Below are 17,497 nucleotides of genomic sequence, written 5' to 3' on the forward strand. Positions count from 1 at the left end.
GGTTCTAGTTTAGTACAAACTATATCTCCACCTACCACTGAAATCCCCAAGAGGCGTCAATCACCATGGATATCTTCTAGCCAAGATTGGCCTTGAATAAGGCCAGGCCCTCAAAACAGATCAAAAGCAGACATCTTAAAACTGGTCTGTCATCCCCTCGCCTAATTCCATAGGTGTGGATACTCTAGCAGACCGGGAGAAAAAAAAAAATCACTGCATGTGCTGGCAGCATGCCTGCGTTCAAGTCATCACTCTTTATTTTTCTAGGTGACCTGAGCAAATCAATTAATCTCCCCGAGCCTCAATTTCCTCATTTATAAAGCAGGGATAATAATAACAGCTCACAAATGATTAGTGCTGATACTAAATGCCACAGACGTATCAGAACATGCCTTGTGAACCAGAAAATATTATGCAAGCATTAGGCGGAACTAGCATTATTTTGCCCAACCACATAGGCTCTTCAGCCTTGAAATTCCTACTACCTGCCTTCTAGGTACTATCTCCTTTCTTTTCAGTCTATCCTTCCCTCTTGGTACTGTTTCCTTTATTTTCATACAATTCTGATGAGTCCTATCCATTCCCGGACATAAATTCCCATTCTATTAGCCATCCTCACCCCCTCAATAGCCCTTCTTACTAGGGCCTTTGAAACAGACATTTTGTTGTGAACATATTCCTCTAGATCTTCAACCTTCACCCTAAACACTCACTCCTCCGCCTCACATTAACTGAAGCTTGGTTTAACCACAGGGCCTTCATTTTCCTTGTAGCCCTCCCTCATCACAAGTCTTGAATAAAATCCCTTTTCTCATAAAATACAATATTCCTAATTCTTACTCCCTAAGTAGTGGCTCTTAGCAGTATTCTTACTGGCAAAAGTGCAGAAACAATTTGGCTCAAACCTCCTTGTTAGGGCTTCCCTGGTGGCGCAGTGGTTAAGAAACCGCCTGCCAATGCAGGGGACACGGGTTCGAGCCCTGGTCTGGGATGATCCCACATACTGTGGAGCAACTAAGCCCGTGTGTCACAGCTACTGAGCCTGTGCTCTAGAGCCCTTGAGCCACAACTACTGAAGCCTGTGCGCCTAGAGCCCGTGCTCCACAACAAGAGAAGCCACCGCAATGAGAGGCCCACTCACCGCAACGAAGAGCAGCCCCCGCTCGCCACAACTAGAGAAAGCCTGCACACAGCAACGAAGACCCAATGCAGCCAAAATAAATAAATTTATTTATTTATTTATTAAAAAAACAAAACAAAGAAAACCTTGTTAAATCATTTCCCATGGGTATAGAGCCTCAATGCCTTTGCTTCAGCAAGGGAAACAGATGATTATTCACACAAAAACACTTGGCATTTGATTATACACTCATTATCTTAAACATTGATATTTTACAAAGAGCAGATGAGTTCTTTCACTAGATATTTCTCTTTGGTAACGAGAAAAATATGCATTTCAGTAACTTGTAAATAAATCCTTTGTAAGAAGAATGAACTTTGTCTCATTCTTTTTCAGGAAATAGTTTATTCTGTGAACTCATTCTTCCAATATACCTTTGCCCAACACCAATCATGTGTGGGATTTGAAGTTTTGACACACATAAAGTGCACATTAGTTGAAATAAAAACAAACTGCTTCTTCTGCTTCTGTGCAGAAAAGAATACATTTCACTTCTGAAAGTTTGTTATAATCCCAAGGAGAGAAGGAGGGGAACTGTCAGGAAAAAATGGGTAAAACTTCAAATGGGTGAAAAATATGACTGAGTGTCCTGCAAGTCTACCTTTCTGGACAATTTCCACCTTTTACTGTTTTTGAGTTATTTTGCATATCTGTAAGTTGGAGAAAACTGATACAATGTAAATGATTCTTGTCCACAGAAAATCAAGGTGAATTGTGTCTGGTGGAGCACCGCCAATGGATAGACTGGTGTATCTTTTAATAAATAAACATCACCATTCTTCAATTCCTGCATTTGCATGCTGCCTTGAAGTCTCCTTTAAACTGGTTTTAACATCTTACTAGTTCCCTCATTAACTAATAAGATAATAAAATCTTGGATAGCATTTATTTTTGATTTGTATGAAAGTCATGCTTTTACTTTTTTTCAAAAAATTATCTTTTAAAGGTAAAGACTTTCACTTTGCTGTACAGTAGAAACTAACACAACATTGTAAAGCAACTATACTCCCCTAAAAAAAAACCACCAAAAAACACGTAAGCATTTGGGCTCGAGAAGGCATATGATGAACCATCACACAATAGTGCCATACAAGGTGTTCTCACCAAAAGAAGACAGTACTAAACCTTCTTAGCTAATGTTTAAACCAGGGCTTCTGAGCCACAGCACAATGGATATTTGGGGTTGAATAGTTCTTTGTTGTGAAGTGCTATCCTGAGCACAGGAGGATGTTAACTGGCGTCCCTAACTTCTGCCTACTCCGTCCCCAGCACTGTACAACAACAATGTCTCCAGACATTGCCTAATGTCTCCTTGGAGGCAAAACTGCCCCTGGATGAGAACCACTGATCTATACTAATCTCTATTCCAAAGTAACGAAATGAAGCCTTTGGCATCTTAATAAATAAATCACTTGGAACCAGAGAGAGAAGTCTTCAAAATCTATGAAAACAGCTGAATTAATAACTTGATTTACCAGTGGAAGGCATATTTAGCGGTGATTACCTTATGGCTGACTGTACCTCAACAGCAGGAAGGGTGTGATTCCTTGAAGGATCGGTAACCACAAACCAGAATGACACGCGCTGGGTTACATTGCAAAGTAGGACGTGGGAAATTCTGCAGATGATGAGAAGAAAAAAAGTACATTATGAACGAATAATACCAAATTGCATTAGACATTCCACTCTGGTGTTATTACCATCTTAAGAGGTGAAGAAATGTCCTACTAAGAAGAAAATAATATAGGAAATTTCCTTTATTTCAAAATCATAGACTTGGGGATCATTCCTAAAATAAGGAATCTACCAAAAAAGAAAGAAAAAACAGAATGGCTCAGTAGAGGGCATTACGTATCTCATTCTTCATCACCTGTTAGCTGACAGCATCCCTGTTTCCTCAACTCTTGGCCTCTCTGACACAAAAGCCTTTTGTGTTTCCTCATCAGGATCTTTTTAGTGTCCTCTTCATTCAGGTTTCCACCTCTCAGAACCAGACAAGTCTGTTGATCGAGGACTTGCTTCCTCTGTTGGCCACTGTTTCCACCCCTCTCCTACTCCAGTAACTGGGGTCGGCCCAACAACAGACCTCCAGACTGAAGTGCTGTAACATTTACCAGCAGGCTTTGAACACTGTTTTTGCGGGTACCTGCTTCCAACTATAAATTGGAAATGTGCCTCACTCTAGTCTGTGTACCTGGATCACCAGTAGAAATGACAAGAAAGAAATGGCATTAGTGTTCAGATTAGAGACAATCTATATATGAAAGTATGAAATCTATGAACGCAGAAAATAAGAGGAGAATCCACAACAAACCAACGTTGTCGGAGCTAAAAAATAAGTCCCGAAAGGCTTTCACCAGGTCCTTAAGAATAAAATTACAAAAAGTGACATTAGCAACCATTCTAGAAGAAACACACAGCCTCTGTAGAAATACAAGTAAATTCACTCTTTTTCCTTAAAGAAGCATTCAAGTGCATTTTGTTCATTTTTACAGTAATGAAAGAGAGTGCCCTTCAGTCAATTTTCAGGGCCTGGTACAAATTATTATTATTATTTTTGGTACAAATTATTATATTTTCTCCCTTTAAATGTCAAGGGCAAAAAGTGGAGGGCTCCCCCGCCACCCAGAGCCAAGCGCCTGGGCCAGCAGTGGGAGCTGAAGGATCCCCTGTGCTCAGAACACAGGTGCGCCCCGCGAGGCCCCGGGTCCGCGAGGCCCCGAGTGCGTCCGCGAGGCCCCGAGTGAGTCCACGGGGCCCTGGGTGGGTCTGCGAGCCCCCAAGTGAGTCCGCGAGGCCCCGAGTGGGTCCGCGAGGCCCCGAGTGGGTCTGTGAGGCCCCGAGTGAGTCCGCGAGGCCCCGGCCTGGCACACGCAGGACCTCATGCCCAGAGGTTCCGACGCCCCACGAACCGTAAACTTCAGCGCCGTAAGCTTCGCGTCTACAGACTTCGGGGCCGCCCAGAAGCCAAAGCCCATCGAAGGTCCGACCCCGCTGACCCGTGAGCATGGCCAGCTACCTGAGTATGTACCTGGGCATGGCCAAGGCCATGCAGCCAGCCCACACCCGGAAGCGCCGGTCCCCATGGTTCCCATGGACCGGGCCGCCCACGGAACCTGCCTCCCGATGGGCCGGGACGGGTGCCAAATCCTGTGCTACCGCCGCCGCCAGGATCGCGGGCTCTGGTTCCGCAGCAGGCTGCTCCCCGCCGTCCTGCGCAGCTGGAAGTACTACCCGGTCCGCGGGTCCTTGGTGCCCCAGGCCCGGAGGCGCCTTCCCAGCGGGCCGCCCCTCCGCGCCTTCTCGGGTCTGGGGTTTCCGGCCATGGCAACGGTTTCACGATGAGGTCCCAGTGGAACGCCCGCCTCTCCTGCCACACGCAGAGCCTGGTGGACATCCGTACCGCCCCCGTTGAAAGCCTAAGCAGCTTGTCCACGTGTCCGCCCAGCCAGGAGTCCCCGGAACCCTATGCCAAGGAGACCGCGCTGAAGGCCCTCAGCCGACGCGAGGAAGGACAAAGGCGGCTCGACGGGCCTCTGAGGTCTGAGAGCCCCGAGCCCAGGCTATCGGCCTTCCGGCCCGTGTTGAGGAATGGAGTGGTCCCTGCCTTTGTGTCCAGGCCGGGGCCTCTGAGAAGCATCTGCTCCCGGTGCAAGCGCCTCCGAGAAGAGGACACTGAGCCCCGGCCTGACAGCAGCCCTGCCTGAGCCTTCCCTGCCTGCCGCCCACCCTGCTGTGAGGCCCCCCCACCCCCACCCACCCAGGGCACAGTCACAGAGCCTCGCTGGAGAGATGGGAGCGGATCAGCACTCCCAGGCCTGGGCTTCCTGCAGTCTGACATCCCCCTTGAGTCCTGAGAGCCAAAGCCACCTCCTCCTAACACTCAAACCCACATTTCTTTTACCCAGCTGACCCCTGCCCTACCCCTGCCTGAGTCACTGGCACGGACCGCAAGGCCAGCTCCCTCCACTCCAGCCAGGAGTTGCCAAGCCCCAGAGCCACCTCTCCTACCTGCAGAGCCCGCCCCGAGGAAGCACCGCTGACGTCCAGGCCTGCACTCCCTCCTGCCCACCCACCCTTGCTGCCTTTGCCCCTGAGAAGACCCTTCTCAGGAAGGCGTGCTTCTCCCCTACTGCCCACTTCATACGGTTTAAAGGTGGTTCTTATTTTAAATAATACTAAAATAGCTTCATTATCCTAGAGATTGTCATGGTCTTTCTTTCAAAGATTCAAACATTAGGATTTCATCCACATGATGGTTTCTACACCCTGGCTCTGTTGGGGCCAGACAAGTCTTTGTTTGTGGGGTGCAGACCTCTGCATTGTAGGGTTTTAGCAAAATCCCTGGTCTCTATCCTCTAGGTGCCAGTAGATAATCCATACTGTAAACATACAACGTGTCTCCAGGCCCTGCCAGATGTTTGGGGGGGGAGGGGCGGGGCGCGCGGTGCACAATGACACTGGTGGAGAGCCACTGAGGGACAGTGCCCTCTACTGGCAGAAACAGTCAAGCCCGGTCTCCCAAAATGTGCCTTCTTCAAAGACACAGAGATGAACAAAATGAAGTGGTGTGTGCTTGGCAAAAACATATCCCCCACTTTGCAGAATGCTGTGGGGTGCGAATGACTCATGTTTTGGGCCTTATTAACAATCAGACAATGCGGTTTTTTAAAATGAGCTACTCATTTATCATCTTCAGGTTGGCAAAATTTGAAAAGTTAAAAAATATCAAATGCTGGAAATGATGCAGAGAATTGGAATCCCAGGCCGTGCTGTGGGTGTCGATGGGTCCAGCCCTTCTGAAGCGGCATTTGGAAGTGTTTCCTAGAACACAGTGTGGCCACCAGAAACACTCTTACACACACACACACACACACACACACACACTGGTGAGGATGTTCTTCGCAGCCCCCTTTGTCAGAGCAGAGAATTGGAAGAACCTAAATGTCCACCAACAGGGGAAGGGATAAAGTAAACATGGTATTGCTATCAAGGGACTACTATTCCACAGATTAAAGGAAAGAAAGAGCCCAGGGTTTCTGCACTGTTCGGTCTGGGCCACATAATTCTATGATGTGGATGCCCTGTGCGTTGCAGGATGTTTAGAAGAAAACCTGGCCTCTGTGGACTCGATATCATCAGGACCTCCTCCAGTAAAAACAATCAAACATGTCTCCAGCCACTGCCAAACACTTGCTGAAGGACAAAAATCACCCCCAGTTGGGAACTACGGAACTAGAGTTACACATTTTTTTTTAAAAAGGTATATCTCACAAATACACTGTCAAATGAAAAAGATGGGAAGTGGCATATTATGGGTAGCACAAGCCATTTATATAAATCAAAAATATATATATATATACAAAGTAATATTGCTGGCATAATAGAGGGGGCCGGAAACCAAGTAAATGGTCATTTGGACACTTTGCCTGTATTGTTCTTTCCATCTAAAGCCTCTTCAAATACTGTTCAAACATGAATTTCAAGGTTTCCCCTTTAGAGAGTCAGAGAATGAGCTGTAAACATAGCAAAGCCCCTTCTCCCTCCCATGGAGCACGCTTTTTAAGGGGGCGGAGACAGAAGGTAGACATTTAAATAAATGTACACACTGACAGGTGGGGAGATGTGCTATGAAGAAACCAAGGCAGGAGGAGGGATGCACACAGCTGCATCGACACACTGTGGCCCAAGCGCTTCCTCTGTCCCCATCACCATGGAACCCACTATCCCTTACTACGAATTCAAGTCCTTCATTCCGTGTTTCCACTGGGTGGCAACTCAGGCTTTAACACAGCACCTCAGCAAATAACAGGAAAATATGTTATCTACTTAGAAATAAAGATGTCCAAAACATTAAAATTGCTGGCTGAAAATATTAAACTCAACATTTTCAATGGAGACAGTTACTGTTACATACAAAACATCCTGGGCTGAAACTCTATAAATCAAGCTTTTATTCTGAAGTTTACTACCTGCCATTTGCTAGACATGAGACAGGGCACTGCACTCTGCGTGAGTTACTAGAAAGGGCTCGAGACCTTCGTGTGTCAGTGAGGGTACGGTTAACTGCTTAGGGTCTTCCTCAGTAGAAGAGTAGTAAGTATCCCTCCTACATGATGGTTTAGCCAGGAAAAGTCAGTCAAAGATTTTAAGCACACAAAACAGTAAGCTTCTGCTCTACAAATATCAACTACAGGAACAGAACTACAGAGATGTGTTTACATTTTGTTCCGATCCAGGCAGTTGAACTGGTAATGAGTAAACCCACTTCCCAAAGTAGCGAGCTTGTGGGGAAAGGGCCAGGGGAAAGCACACCCCTGCTTCTGGAGCCAGCTGCAAGGCAGAGGCTGCATAGGACGATGGAGACACACCCTCGCGGGCTGGGGCTTCCTCCTTGTCTGGATGATCCTTTGGGAAATTAACGGATGTCCTGGGTACCGCAAGAGTAAGACACTGAGGTCCAACAAGAGATAAAATGCAGGCGGCAGGGAGCTCCTTCTACTGTGGCCATTCCCGCCACCTTCACCGTGGGAGTATCCGCCCAGGGGACTCAGGTGCAACACGAGGGAGAAATGGTGGGTGGGACACCGTCTGCTTGTGTCCACTGCAGCCCAGTAGACGGGGCCCTGGTTTAAGAGCCAGGACGTTAAGCATGCTTCATTCACTCACAGACGTTTACCAAGAGCTAACAATGATTAGCCACTATGGTTAGGGAGGGTTAGGAAAAGAGTTCTACTGCAGGGGCATTTAGATTGCACGACCTTGCCCATGAGTGCCGGGTCTAGGAGTTTAGTGCTATTAAGACGCTTGAAGATCAAGGTCACGGTGTGAGCTCACCAGAAGATTAAAACCAAAGTGGGAGCCAAAACTCCCGAGATGCCCGAATCTGCTCACAAGACGCCATGCTCCGTCGGAGAACAGACCCAGGACAGAGGGGAGGGCACAGGGCTTCTGGATTCCACGTGGTTTGTCCACAGTCTTTGTCAGGAGGGGCTCTAATTTCTACCCACAGTAGAGCTTCATAGTCTCCAAGCTTTGAGCACCGTTTTCAATTTTATCAGCTGAGCGTTCCCTGGGAGCCTATCAAACACTCTGTCCATCTGCATCACAAGACTTCTCTGGGCCCTGGGCCACGAGGCCAAGGCCCAAGTCCACCCTGCACTGTGCGGCCCTGTATTCCTGAAGTGTGGCCCGTGTGGGCGCTCAGTGACTGTGATACGAATAGATGGATGAATGAACTAACAGAACGGAGTAATGAGCTCCACTGTTTTTACTCACTGTTTCTACATTACTCCAAGAGAGAGTAACTGAGAAAGTAAACTGGGCCAGCACGGCAATAACAGAAAAGGGAGGAAGGAAAGGAGGGAGAGTACTTCCCTAAAACTTTGTTTCCCCAATCACAAATATTCAGACAATGTAACCCAGACAACTCTCTAGTGTAAGAAGACTCCTGAATATAGTGCACATAGAGGTAGCCAAGAGGAAGTGTACATGTAAGGGAAGTGGGTGCTAAAGGGAGTAACATGAAGAGTGATTTCACAGGTTTCGGCAGATAATTTACTCGGCGACCGAAAGACGCAGATTCCTTCCAGTGATAGATTATGTCCAACCAGCGTGACTTCTTCCACGCCCTTTCTTCTAAATGTGACCACACTGAATGTCCTCTAAGATTTGCACAAAATGAAAAATTAATCAGCCGACAGCACTTACTGAACTAAACGTGTCTTTTAAAGTATGTTTTGATGTAATGAATAAACTGAAATGCCTAAATCTTACAAAGTTCTCATCACAAGGAGGAAGATTACATCACAATGCACGGTGACGGATGTTAACTAGACTTACTGAGGTGATCATTTCACAATACACACAAATATCCAATCATTATGCCGTATACCCGCAGCTAATATAATGTGATCTGTCCATTGCACCTCAATAAAAATAATAAATAAATAAATGACTGAAATGGCATTAGCACAGCTAAACAGCAAACCTACACTTTCAAGATCTGTAAATATAGATGGGTCTGATGGAACTCTTTGTATTCACTGGCATAATAATTTTGTCCGACTGCTTCGCAAAGCTGTAGTATTTACACATATACAGTCACTCCTGTCAGCAAATCACTAAAAGGGTAGAAAGGTCCACTCCCATTCCTCAAGTGTGGAGAGCCCTGGTCTGAAGGTAACTGTCTCAGAACTGGCTCCACTGCCACTCCTCATCAGTGGCGCCAGACAGGGCCAACTAGGGTGGGAAGAATCGGGCTCTTGTTTCTGCTAAATAGGAGCTGGGCTGCTGTTTAACAGGCATGAGATCGTTAATCCCCTTACCGTGGATACAAGAGCATGTTGTTCGTTCTTAGATCACAAGGCTTATCCTTGAATAATTAGGCAGAGGAAGAAATCCATTCCGTGCCCTACATCATTTTCCTCAGAAAGGGAACGCTAGGCCTGAGTTAGACTTCTGCCTCTCCTGCTAAAAATGATAAATTATTCTAAAAAACCAATATTGGAGTAAACTAGGCAATTAGATTTCTCAGTTTTCCCGGAAAATAGACTAAAGTTTAAACTTAATCATATTTTCCTGAGATAATAATACTTTCAACATTTAAAAATTCCTATGAAACTATTTTAGAAAATCTGGCCTAAACCTTATTATAAAAACTTGAAAACATCTGTTTACCATCTTCAATCAAAGTCCCAAGAAACCTTCAAGTAATCTGATCTAATGAAACCAGAACTTTTTACCACTTAAACTTGTCCTTCCCTCTTCCATTCTACTTTTAAGAAAATCCAGGGAAGAGCAAGAAAACCACTTGATATCAAGATTTGTAAGTAATGTTTTCAAAGGAACTGTCTTGTTTCTGTCACATTTTGTCCGTCTTCCATGACTCCCAGGGCCGGCTTCTTGGGTGTGGGCCTGTGCTGTGTGGGACCTGGATTTACCCATCATTTAAATCTCAGGGCCTACCTAGCAGCCTACACAGCAGGCTTCCAACAGAGGTTACTTAAGTCTCTGGCCCCCATCCAGCAGTGTAGGGCACAGGCGGCCTCAGGGGAGCGCAGTGAAGAAGAGGCTTCTGCTTCTCACACCACTGACTTGGGCGCTCTGTCAGCTCTTTCTCTCCCTCACTCCCTGACAGCATCTCGAGGAGGCACGATGGAGCTTGCCTGTCACTTCTGGCCCTTAAAGAGCTCAGGCCGGTCTGGTCTGATCAAAACCTAGACGAACTGTCTTCCCGCCCCTAACACAGGGCTTCCCTCGCCCCGGCCGTGCTGGCCTCAGCGGCCTGCTCTGTTCTTTTACTCTCCTGGCTCTACCCCTCCTGCGCTTCGCCCTTACCTCCCCGCAGTCCCGCTCATCGGGGGATGGAAAAGGGAGGTGGGAGAGCGCGGGGATCCGACAGCAGAGAAAAAGGTAAGCTCCTTTTTCCCTAGCCAGGCTCCTTGTGCTGCCCTCTGGCCGCTGGTGGCCCCTGCCGGGGCGGGTCCTAGCGTTCTCCACCCAGAGTGCACCCGGCGGGCCTCAGGAGACCGTCTGGGGACCTGTGCACTGCCCCGTCCCCTGACAAGGACGACGCACTCTGGCCAGGGCCGAAGGCTTCCATCTCGCCCCTCCCTGCCCGCTCTGCCGCCTTCCCTTTGCCCTGCACTTGGATCTCAGGCCCCACAGGCAGCGACTCGTGCAGCTCCCTCCGGAGGCCTCTGCTTGGCCCCGGGCGGGCAGCCGTCCCAGTGCAGGCTGTTGGCAAAGCCGCCCTCTCTCACCCAGCCATGGAGGCTCAAGCCAGCCTTTGCCTTCAGACTTCTCCAGCTAAGAGGCAGGCGCTAGTTTCTGTTCCACCCACGGGACAGTCTCAGTGGCTGGGGACACCATCACCGTGGCTCGCGCTCCAGGTGCTGCTACTCTGGTGGCAGCTGGAAGTGGCCCTGGGAACGTCTGCAAGCTGGGGAGTGATGTGCCCCTCTCTCCTCTAGCAGACGACTCCTCTCTCTACTAGCAGCTCTGCCTGACCTGAGGTGGGCAGGGGAACACGCAAGGGGGCCACTAGTGTGGCCTGGACGCTAGTGGACGCCCATCACATGGACCCAGCTGTCAGCTCCCAGCGGGCTGCGTGGTGCACCCACACCGGGACCCATCCCCGCCCCTGTTCTGCGGGGAAGGCCGTGGACACGCCGCACCCTCTCTGCAGGGCCTCGCCCTCTGCCTCTCGGACCCTCGACCTTCTCTTCCACTGCCCGCTTGGGGTCATGGTGACTGGACCCGTTCAGCTCTCCTGCAAGTCCTTCATGGATGTGGCCAAGACCTCGCTTTAGGAAGAACACCTTCTGGCAGAGTCAATCCAGCTTATACTGGGTCAAGGGTAGGCTGGTGGTACGTTGCCAAATATGCAGAGGAGACACTGAGCCCTGTGTCACTGGACGTGATCGCGCTTGATATGAGATACCATAGTTAGGACTGAGTGAAAGGTGGGACGAAGAGTCTTGAAGAATGTAATGAAGAGTCTTGAAGAATGTAATGAAGAGTTTTCATTACTCTGCTCATTATTTGACTGTCTTTAGTGAGTTACTCTTTACATCTTCCACCCAGTGCATCTCAGTAGCTCTAAGTTTTCTGCAGTATCCATAGAATAAGCAGTGACAGGATAGGAAAAAAACGATTTAAAAAACCGGCCAATGTTCAAGATTTGAATCCCTAAAGCCATCCTAACAGGCATACTTCCCACCCTCTAGAATCCACTCTGCCTCACACTGGCACCAAAAGACCTCTGAAAAGCACATTTAAAATCGGATCCATTTGCCAAGCTAGTGGTGCCTTTCTATTACCCACCACACTCGGGAGAGGCAGCCTGTCTGGGAAGTTGTTTTCAATTCATCTTGCATTGTGTGGTGCCCTTTCCCATAGAGGAAACCTGCTCATGTAAAGAAGCAGCCACCGTTAGGGGGCAGCACTTGTACTGCATCTTAAGCCCATCCTGATTCATGAGGCAGCCCTCATCCCTCAGCCCCCTGAGAGCAGTACTGCTTGCTGGGACTCAAGCTGCCTGAGCATTTACAGGAAAACAATTTGTTGACCCCAATCTAGGTTTGCGCTCTTCAATTTTTCAACTGACATTGGCAACAAAAGCCTCTATAGAGCCTATGCACCCAGTTTCAATTAAAACACCTTTGCAAATAAACCAGATTACATATTCACAGACTCCTACAATGTCCGGGTTCCGAAAAATCAAATTCCCAAAGTGAATTCCTCAAAACTAATCTGAAATGTTACATATTTAAATTAACTTTTCCTAAGAATGGAAATGTGATATAACATAGTCATTTACAAGGTGAAATTTAGGTACTAAGAGGATGTAATACAATGAACACAGCGATGTATAAAATCTGTTGATCAAAAATGACAATAAGATAAAAAGAGACTAGTTGAGGGGCTAGCATTGTGAGATGACCAGCGGCTGTTTTCCTTATATTTTTCTCTTTTCTTTTGTTTTTGAAAATTGAGGTATAGTTTTATGTACAATATTGTATGTTTCAGGTGTACAACACAGTGATTCACAATTTTAAAGGCTATAACTCCATTTATAGCTATTATAAAATACTGGCTATATTCTCTGTGCTGTATAATATATCCTTGTAGCTTATTTATTTTATATATAGTAGTTTGTACCTCTTAACCCCCTACCCCTACCTTGCCCCTCCCCCTTCCCTCTCCCCAGTGGGAACCACTAGCTTGTTCTCTATATCTGAGTGTGTTTCTTTTCGTTATACTCACTACTTTATTTTTTAGATTCCACATATAAGTGATAACATACAGTACTTGTCTTATTATTTCACTAAGCATAATAGCCTCCCAAGTCCATCCGCATTGTTGCAAATGGCAAATTTTCATTCATTTTTTCGGTTGAGTAGTATTCCATTGTATGTATATGTATATATGTGGATGTGTGTGTGTGTGTATATGTACACCACATCTTCTTTATCCATCTTTCTGTTGATGGACACTTAGGTGGCTTCCATGTCTTGGCTATTGTAAATAACACTGCTGTGTACATTGGGGTGCATGTATCTTTTTGAGTTAGGGTTTTTCTTTTTCTCTGATATATACCCAGGAATGGAATTGTGGGGTCATATGGTAGTTCTATGTTTAGTTTTTTGAGAAACCTCCATACTGTTTTCCACAGTGGCTGTACAATTTACGTCCCCACCAACGGTGTACATGGGTTCCCTCTTCTCCTTATATTTTTCCTTTTTTATTTTTTGGAAGGCAATCTTCTCATTTTAATTTTTTTTTTTTTTTTTTTTTTGTGGTACGTGGGCCTCTAACTGTTGTGGCCTCTCCCGTCGCGGAGCACAGGCTCCGGACGCGCAGGCTCAGCAGCCATGGCTCGCGGGCCCAGCCGCTCCGCGGCACGTGGGATCCTCCTGGACCGGGGCACGAACCCGTGTCCCCTGCATCGGCAGGCGGACTCTCAACCACTGCGCCACCAGGGAAGCCCTCGTTTTAATTTTTAAAAGGTTATTATAAATCATTTTGGAAAGAATGCTTCCATTTAAAGGCATAAGATAAAGGCAAATATATCTTTTCTAAAAATCTATAAAACAGGAGTAAAGTTCACATAGGGCATCATTTTGTTTTACCTTACACCTCCTTCTTTTAATTTTTTGAATCATGTGAATATGTTACATATCTTAAAATACATATGTGTGAAAAAATACATATGTGTGTTGTGTATATATGTGTGTGTTTGTGTACACGCAAATCCACATATCATGTTTATTTTGCTCCCCCAAATTTTACTCTTCTGTTTTATCCCTTATATTCACAGCCCATGCATAATACATTGTGGGTCTGAGGAAGACAAAAAATAGAAACCCTCTCTGCCAAGTTCTCAATAAAATTAAGACAAAAGAAGGAAGCAGACAGGAGACCAAAATAAAAGGCTGCGTTGGAGGATGTGACTTTTATCAGCGGGCAAATATCCTTCTTAATTTTAAGAATATCCTGCGGTAAGATAAATTCATCTATAGTGACCCAGGCAGAGCTGAACCGAGGCAGGTATCACCATATTCTGGTGTAACATGCAAGATACTTAACACCTTACGAGCTGGCACCTAACAATCTAAACAGTCTACAGCTACAGACAGCACGGACAGCCGTGTGGGTGTGTAAGCTGCCCAGGCAGGGCCTGATTCTGTACTCAGTGTGGGGGGCAGCGCAGAAAAATGCGTGCTGAGGGCAGGCCGGCTCCTCAAGAGAAGCGAACCCATGCCCAGTTTATCCTTCCAGCCCACCAATCAAATCAGTCATTTCACCTCTCAAGGGAAGAGTGAAGTAAGGGAGTAGAGAGAAACCAGGAGTGTTACCCGAATCACAAATGGAGATGGAAGGAAACACCACAAATAGGGAAGATTCCTTCGGAAGAACAGATCCAAATGTAAAACTAAGGCTTTGAAGAAAATAAACAAGGTGCTATGATAGATACCAACACTGCAATGAACCTATACATATGTAAGTTATTTTCAAAATGAGTGCTATGCACTTATCCCCTTGCCTCCCAAGTTCATATGTTGAAGTCCTAACCCCAAATGTGAATGTATTAATATTTGCAGATAGGGCCTATAAGGAGATAATTACAGTTAAATGAGGTCATATGGTGGAGCCCTGATAGAGAGGATTAGCGCCCTCATCCAAAAAGGCACCAGAATGCTCACTCTCTCCCCTGCCACTTCCCCCTCAACAAAGAAGAGGTCGTGTGAGCATACAAAGATCTGGTGTTGCCTACAAGCTGAAAGAAGAGGCCTCAGAATGAAATCTACCTTGTCAGCATCTTAATCTTCAACTTATAATATATAACTTCAACTTATATAATATATATATACAGAGAGAGAGAGAAATGTAGAAAGCTTATGACATGTAACTACAAATTTTTATATTTATCTTCATAGTGCCTATTGAATGAAGAGCATTGTTAGAACATGATATAAACTGCAAGCTGAGCTAGATTATAAAGGTTCTTTTTAAGGTTGAATTAAAATGTGGGTCCCTTAAAAATTAGATGTATACCTTATTTTCAAGATTGAGTTTTGAATCAATGTCCTGTCTCAAATAATACTTGCAAACAATCAATTTAGACTTTTCATTGCTTACTTACTCAGTTGCTTCTCTGTTGGGAACTCTTCTCATGGAGAAAGCCACCATCGCTTTGAAGAGATATTCTTCATTTGTATCCCAGGTGTACTGAAAGAGAAGTAAAACCGAAGGTAAAGTGAAGAGGCATGGGGTAAAAATTGGTCCACTGGGTTCTAACTGTGGCCACACTGGTGTTGGTGTGTGTCTGTCTGTCTGTCTGCATCTCTCTCTCATCTTCCTCATACAATAAAGACTGGAGACCATGATAAATCATGTCACCATAATGTTCAGGATAGAGTTTCCCAGCTATTCTATCACTGTAAGTGTGGTGTGTTTCCCATTGCATTATCTTCTTCCAAATCTGCAGTATTAGTAGCCAGTCAACAAACAGGTCACTTGGACATCTCATCCTGGACACAAACAGTTGATTCCCTTCTTCCCTTTCACCTTTCCCTCATAAACTGACTCCCCTTCTCAGCTTCCTTCCCTTTATTAACACCAGTACAATTTTACTTTTTATACTTTTAGCTGAAAACTTGAGTGTATGTGTGTATTATGGGCTGAATTGTACCCCCCTACAAAGAAATTCATATGTTAAAATCCTAACCCCCCAGTACCTCAGAATAGAACCATATATGGAGATAGTGTCTTTACAGAGGTGATCAGGTTACAATTAGATCACGAGGGTGGGCCCTAATCCAATATGACGGGTGTCCTTGGAAGAACAGGAAATTTGTCACAGACACATACAGAGGGAAGACGTGTAGACACAGGGAGAAGACAGCCATCTAGAAGCCAAGGGGAGAGGCCTGGAACACATCCCTCCCTCACAGAACTCAGAAGGAACCGACCCCACTGACACCTTGATCTTGGACTTCCAGCCTCCAGAATGAGAGAAAACAAATTTCTGTTGTTTAAGCCACTCAATCTGTGGTACTGTGTTACAGCAGCCCTAGCAAACTGAAGTGGCTGACTCCACATTTTAGGTGGTAATCAAGTGTAACTGGAGAAAATCACAAAACAGGTTCTGTGGCTTAACTCTAAACTCAAGATGACCTACTCCCAAATTGCCCGGGATCCCCTTAGGATTCTCCATCAGTTTTCTCTCTCTCAAAGTTCACAATGACTATTTCAAAGCTCCTTCAGGCCTCCCCAAATCTCAGTGCTTCCCTCAAACCTCACTCTCACTAGGAGCTCTTGTTTTATAAGTCACTGATACATCTCGAGTCATCCACTCACACTCCCCCGCCCTCCTGACACCAAGTACAAAACTTCCTCCATAGGCACATGTCTTATCCACATCCTCCCCCGAAGGGCCAGATGTGGTGTTTCTCCTCCTGTCAATGGCTGTTCTGTCCACCTCTATTAGGAACGCTTCCATTCGGCCCTTCCCAGGATCTAAACAATACAGTTTTCCCCTCTCTTCTGTGCATTCAGTGCTGACTGGAGGCTGTCCATTGACTCTGAACCACGCTCAACTCTTTCCCATTAAAACAACAGCAAAACTAAACCACTTTATTCAGTCCTCCTTCTTCTACCCATTGCTGTCTCTCTCCTGCCCTTCAGAGCCAAAATTCCCAAAGGAGTTGTCCATCCTTCTGTCTTTACATGGTCACTGCCCACTTACTCTTTTCTTTTAATATAAATTTATTTATTTTATTTATTTTTGGCTGTGTTGGGTCTTCGTTGTTGTGCGTGGGCTTTTCTCTAGTTGCGGTGAGCAGGGGCTACTCTTCGTTGCGGTGAGCGGGCCTCTCATTGCGGTGGCTTCTCTTGTTGCGGAGCACGGGCTCTAGGCGTGTGGGCTTCAGTAGTTGTAGCACGTGGGCTCAGTAGTTGTGGCTCACGGGCTCTAGAGCGCAGGCTCAGTAGTTGTGGCACACGGGCTTAGCTGCTCCGCAGCATGTGCGATCTTCCCGGACCTAGGGCTCAAACCCGTGTGCCCTGAATTGGCAGGCAGATTCTTAACCACTGCACCACCAGGGAAGCCCCACTGCCCACTTATTCTTAACCTCCTCCACCATCTGCCTTCCAATCACTCTACTCCACAAAGCGGCTCTCTCACGTTACCAATGACCTTCACGTTGCTCAACACAATGAGCAGTTTTCAGTCACGCCTCGCTTGGCCTCTCAACAGCACATTTGATGCTCTTGAACAGTCCCTTCATCCGAAAGCACTCTCTTCCCTTT

General features: G+C 46.3%; 1 protein-coding gene across 6 annotated transcripts in view; it reads right to left on the reverse strand.

The window, feature by feature from the left end:
- The window catches only part of CLTRN (collectrin, amino acid transport regulator), a 39,203-nt gene that overhangs the window by 18,765 nt on the left and 2,941 nt on the right, over positions 1–17,497 (reverse strand). For all 6 annotated transcript variants that reach the window (XR_004347949.1, XR_004347948.1, XM_032618814.1 and 3 more), the window contains exons 3-4: positions 15,330–15,415; positions 2,685–2,798 (exon numbers count right to left, since the gene is read on the reverse strand). Coding sequence is in view for 4 of the 6 variants with exons in the window: in XM_032618814.1 (XP_032474705.1) it covers positions 2,685–2,798; positions 15,330–15,415 (200 nt within the window). In the remaining 2 variants the exon portion in view is untranslated. The remainder of the gene's footprint in view (positions 1–2,684; positions 2,799–15,329; positions 15,416–17,497) is intronic.

Source organism: Phocoena sinus, chromosome X (genome assembly GCF_008692025.1).
Source record: "Phocoena sinus isolate mPhoSin1 chromosome X, mPhoSin1.pri, whole genome shotgun sequence".
Classification (NCBI taxonomy): Eukaryota; Metazoa; Chordata; class Mammalia; order Artiodactyla; family Phocoenidae; genus Phocoena; species Phocoena sinus.